A 5,426-nucleotide genomic window follows, 5' to 3' on the forward strand; every position below is an offset into this window, starting at 1 on the left:
AGTGTCGCTCTACAGGATGTTCCAAAACGAGCGGATTCAGGTTATATTCTTTACTCCTCAACTAACAGTTCTCCCCCCTGAAACTGCCTTGTCACGGCACCCTGTCTTGCAAGGTCCTGTCTCCCTTCATTAGACCCAAACATGAAGGAAAGTTAAATGCATTGCATATGATAACCTGTGCCTTCTGCAATGTATAATATCTTGCAGTCCTCCAAAACTGTTTCCTTAACCTCTCTGATTCACAGAGCATCTATTAAACTAACCCCAGGGGATATTCCTGTGGTGCGCCAGTCAATCACTGCTTGCTCACTAGGCCTCCTAGGACATGGCCTGAGGGAGATGCAGGTAGGTCTTTCCAGCGACCAGCCCCATGTCTACTATTCAGTAGAGCGGCTGCTGCTGAAGGGGAAGTAGAGAACTAAGGATGTGGGGGCTGGAAGTGCTCTGGGTCATGTGCATGTGATGATTTGGGAATAACCTCACTGATTTATACCACAGTGGTATAAAACCAGCCAGAGAGGAAGCTGGTAAGTTGTCTATGCTGAGTGCAGCCACAGTTTAAAATGCACTGCGTTAACAGGGGTGTAAGCAAGTTGTGTACCTTGTCTTCTCTTATTCATGATGGGCTGAGCAGAACTAAATACGGGAATGAGAAAAGGGAAGAGAACCTGTGGAGAAGAACTAAGTAGACTATGAATCTTCTCACCTCCATGAGGCATCTCCCCCAGGACAGGCACAAAGGTAAGTCTTCCTAGCACATGGTACTGCCGTGTACTGCCCCACAAGCCAGTCTGGGTAAGGTCAGCAGGAAATTCAGAGTGGCAGAACAGGAACAGGCCAGTTGCAAGACCCTTGCAAGGGCAGTACAGTCACTTCTGTACTGTAAATAGTCATATATCAGTTTCTGGACATACATTTCCACCTCACAAGCCTCCAGATACTACAGAAGATATGCAAAAAGCCAGATCTGCATAACAGGAAACAGCAGAACAAGGAAGGGAAAATGGTGGAGTCTTTATTCAGGGATTTTCCTCTCTCTGACAATCATGAGTTTATGCTTTTCAAGCCAGAAAACTTTTGAGTCTCTGCTCTCACCTCCCCACTTGTCAGTTTATTTGCTGTAACACTGCCATCCAGTGGGGGAAATGCTGGTCTAATTTTGCTCATCAAAATACCTGTCTCCAAGTATTTTTGTGGACAGCATGACTGAAGTATATGAAAGCCTCACAGTGCATTTAAAGTAGTTCCCCCTCAGCACTCTGTAAGGAAAGGCAGATGGGGAAACTGAGGCACAGAAGGACTAAGTAGCTTACCCAAAGTCACACAGGGAGTCTGTGGCCAAACAAGGAACTGAACTCCATCTACTAAGTCCTAAACTAATGTTCTTGCCACTGGACATCTTCCCTTTACAATCCTGAGTACTATGTGAGGCTTGCACTCGCACTAATATCGCTATACCCCTTCAACATACACAGTCATGGCAAGAGGTGTTATGTGGAGGCAAGTGCTTTGTATCCTCAGGTTCAGAAGCTGGCTCCAAGGAGCATGTATGTACTCCCAAGGACTTTGCTCCTGTGAAAGATTCTCCCATATGACACCCAAGCTCATTAAAGCAAGCAATTCTGCCAGAGCTCAAAAACTCAAAGACAGGCCCGCCCTGCAGTCAAGATGAACTCTGCCTCCACCCATCTCTGCTGGGAAAGCACCACGGCGAGGCAGGCATCGCAGAACTTCCTTGTAAGTTATGCTGAAAACAACTTTGCAGAAGATAAAAGATGATAACTCATCTAGTTTGGCCACGGACTCCCTGCGTGACCTTGGATAAGTTGCTTAGTCTTTCTGTGCCTCAGTTTCCCGTCTGCCTTTCCTCATAGGGTGCTGAGAGGGAACCACTTTAAATGTCCTGTGAAGCATCCACATACTTCAGTCATGCTAGCCACAAACATACTTAGAGACAGGCATTTTTATGAACAAGATTAAATCAGAACTAAAGCTTTACCACTAAAGGAAGCTTTGTGTAGATTTGGAGGAAGTGCCTAAGTAGTGGAGAATGACAGATAATATTGACACTGGGCATGTCTGCATGTGCATTAATCCATTGTTAAGTTTAGTACCAGTACCTATAACAACAGGTATTAACTTAATACAGTACAGTGGAGCCGGTGCATGGTCTTTTAGTGACGCTGATGTGTAGTAGACTAATTCCACTGGGCATTAGTACAGCTTCTGCCATGATGCACTAATGCACAGCAGAATTAGTCTACTGAGCGTTTAGTGTCTCATGTAGATGTTCCCGCTGTTGACAACCAACACTCAGCATCCCTGGCATTATGCCCTGACCAGTACACCACCTTGTCTCCCTCCCTCCATCCCCCTTGCTTAGAACGCTCCACTCTTCCCACAGGCGGAAATTTGAACACCTCCTGCTCACTTTGCTGCTAGATTTCTCCATTCCCCCAGTTTGCTTTGCTGTGGTTTCATGCCCTCTTCTCTTTTTGGTTGCCCTTGCTCATGGTCACTACTTGTCAGGCTCACTTGGGTTGCCCTGTGCCCTGGCTGCATTGTGTGTGTCTGCTTTGTGCCCTACTTCCCATGGTTGGCTTGCATTGTGCCTTGCTGTTGGCAGTATGATAAATCATAGGAAGTTAGGCATGCTCTAAGCATGCCTATGGGATAGGGCTCCACTGGGGACAGGCGTTTCCTTCATAAATTAAATAACCTGCTTTGGGGTCTCTGGGGTTTCAGCTGCCACTGGGCTCTGAAGAGCTCACTAGCTGCAGGATTTCAGCAATGCCTGATCTGCTCTGAAAGCACCAGTCAATGGAAATTGCGGTGCAGATTTCTTATATGATGTTGTCTGTTTTAGTACCTATGTCCTTTTAGAAATCTGGCCCCTAACTTCTTTGAGTCTCAGTTCCCTATATGTACAGTATAGACAATGGCACTGGAGGGGGTGTGAAGATAAATATGTTAAAGACCCTGAGGTGTTCAGATACTACAGTGCAGGGGGCCAAGTAAGTATCTAGGGTTGACTCAGAAACTACAAATAAAGGGCAGCAGGTTGCAGTTCCCGATTTAAATAAGAATTCCAGGAATCGGAAACAGGCAGTGTGGATTTACTAGGAAGTGCTCCAGAGCTCTGATGGTAAAAGCACAAACCCACATGGGGAACGGGAAAGTAGAAGCAACCAGACTAGAGTGCAGGAGTCTGCAGAATGGATTAGGAAACAGCCATAGAAAGGTTCAGCAGGAATTGCAAGGGCTTCTACAGACCTGTTGGGGGAAGAAACTAAAAGAACACCTGGAGAGAAAACATGCTTTATTAATATGAGGAAAGATCTGCAAATGAAGGACGAGGGAGGTATAGCTACACTCTTTTAAATATCCATGCAAAGTCACTGCATAGTCTTCCGAGTGTAAGAATTGCCAAACAGAATCAGCCCTAGGGTCTGTCTAGCCCAGTATCTTACCTGGCAGAAGCGTCAGGAAAAGGTGCAGTATGGGGTGGCTTGTCCTCCAGATCTTGAATTAGAGGTCAGGTTAAGTTCTGAAGTAAGAAGATTTAGATCCTATCCCAAGCCTTGACCTGTTCTGCTGGCATTCATTACAGTGACTGTGCAAGTTCTTGTTATCCATATAAACTATAACCTCTTTTTGAGTCTGACTAAGCTTTTGACCTCTGTATTCCCTTTGAAGAACTGCTTCCTCATCTGCAATTTAATTTGTTACACCAGTATCTTCCGTATGTGAGGTAGCTGATCATATACGGGAAATACTTTTGGCACCTTCATTTCAGGTCTTGTGGGATTTAGATAAAATCTGCATGGTATAACATGTCCCTAGACCGGTGATTCTCAACCAGGGGGGTGTGACACCTTGGGGTGCCTTGAGATCCTGTCAAGGGTGCTGTAGGACGCCATGCAAAGTTAACATTGTTAGGTATGCAAAAATGATTCACGAGATCAATCCAGAGCAGTAAAATATTCTGACCTGTTGTGGGCTTTCTTAGTTCATTGGAACAGAAACATTTCTATTTACTTTTCTGTAGTCAAAAAAAATAAGTGAATAGTAAGACTTGGCATTTTCTGAGGGGTGTCTCAAATCTAACAAAGGGTGCCTTAAGCCCAAGAAGGTTGAGGACCACTGCCCTAGACCCACCCAGTTTCTGAGTTTGTTTAGTTAGGGTTGGTTGTTCAAAAGGATTATAAAGGCTATATTGCACTCGCAGGCTGCCACTAGCAGCTGTTTGCCAGCAAAGTCAGGGTGCACGGTAAACAAAGAGACCTTTCCCTGAGAGAATATGCTGTTTGCAGAAACCAAAAGCCCAGCCTCTGTTTATAAGCATTGGCATAATACATTTCATTCCCTGAACTGAAATGATTTAACCACCAGTGACAAAACAGCTTGACAGACAATTTTGCATCTGCCCTGGCAACAAGCCCAAAGACTACAATTCATATCCCACAAGTGTAGATTTTGCTGTCACTGCTGGTGGCTGGAATCCCTCAGAAAGCGGCTTTCAGTGCAAATGTTAAACGTTCAGTTCTTTTAGTGTTGCAAAGTTTGTTCAATTGTGTTATCTGTACAAAGGGATAGTGTTTCTCCAAGGGTAGGGTTGTTCTATAGATAAAAACATGGCTCTATTCTTTTCTAGCCAGAAGCAACCTCAGCACAGTCGAGGCGCTGGGAAAGAAAAGAGATGTATAAAAGCCCCAAAGAGAAGAATGCATGCTGGAATTGAGGCCAGGGCAGTGGCAACATCTATTCTGTGAGGGTGACTCTCTTCTGTTCCCAGGGAGAGGAAATTAGAGAGAGATTCCTCTGGGACTGAGTAACAAGCATTAGGGGTTTTTTTCTTAAGCAAAGATGACAGTCTCCTAGAGAACCCCCTCTCTGTGCTCAATGAAACCTGCAGCTATATTGCTGAGCCCTTTCCCTCTGGAAGTGCAGCAGAGTCTTAACTATTCTGTCTGACCTGAGGCCCTGAGCACCATCTGGCCACGACTGCCCCAAGGGACAGGCTGTCGTCATGACGGTTACCTTCTGTCCCTGGCATAACCTGCAGCTAAGTCAGCGGGGGGCAAGCTTTTTGCAGGCATGCCACATACCAGCTTCACATCCTCCTCAAAAACCACTATGATCCCCTCTCTGCCTTGTCTGCCTTCTGCTTCCTACCCTGCGCCCACTACTCAATCTACAGCTCTGCTTTCTGCTTCCTGCACACTGTCTGTCCCTTCCCGGATTTGCTGTGTGCCACTCAGGGCATGTGACACACAGGTTGGTCACCCGTGAGCTAAGTGATCCTCAGTGAGAAAAAATCCCAGTATTCATTCCATGCTTATAACTCTCCAGCATCAGCTCCTGGAAGAGACCACCACCTAGTGCCGTTTTTGGGTATTGAACTGATACCCCTTGAGTCACTGAGC

General features: G+C 45.8%; 1 protein-coding gene across 1 annotated transcript in view; it reads left to right on the plus strand.

The window, feature by feature from the left end:
- Window positions 1-591: 591 nt before the first annotated feature.
- Window positions 592-5,426, plus strand: part of DENND2D (DENN domain containing 2D) — a 43,506-nt gene continuing 38,671 nt past the window's right edge. The window contains exon 1 of the mRNA XM_019546363.1: window positions 592-741. Within this exon, the coding sequence (XP_019401908.1) occupies window positions 693-741 (49 nt within the window). The 5' untranslated portion in view covers window positions 592-692. The remainder of the gene's footprint in view (window positions 742-5,426) is intronic.

This window comes from Crocodylus porosus, unplaced genomic scaffold (assembly GCF_001723895.1).
Source record: "Crocodylus porosus isolate Cpor-Errol unplaced genomic scaffold, CroPor_comp1, whole genome shotgun sequence".
Classification (NCBI taxonomy): Eukaryota; Metazoa; Chordata; order Crocodylia; family Crocodylidae; genus Crocodylus; species Crocodylus porosus.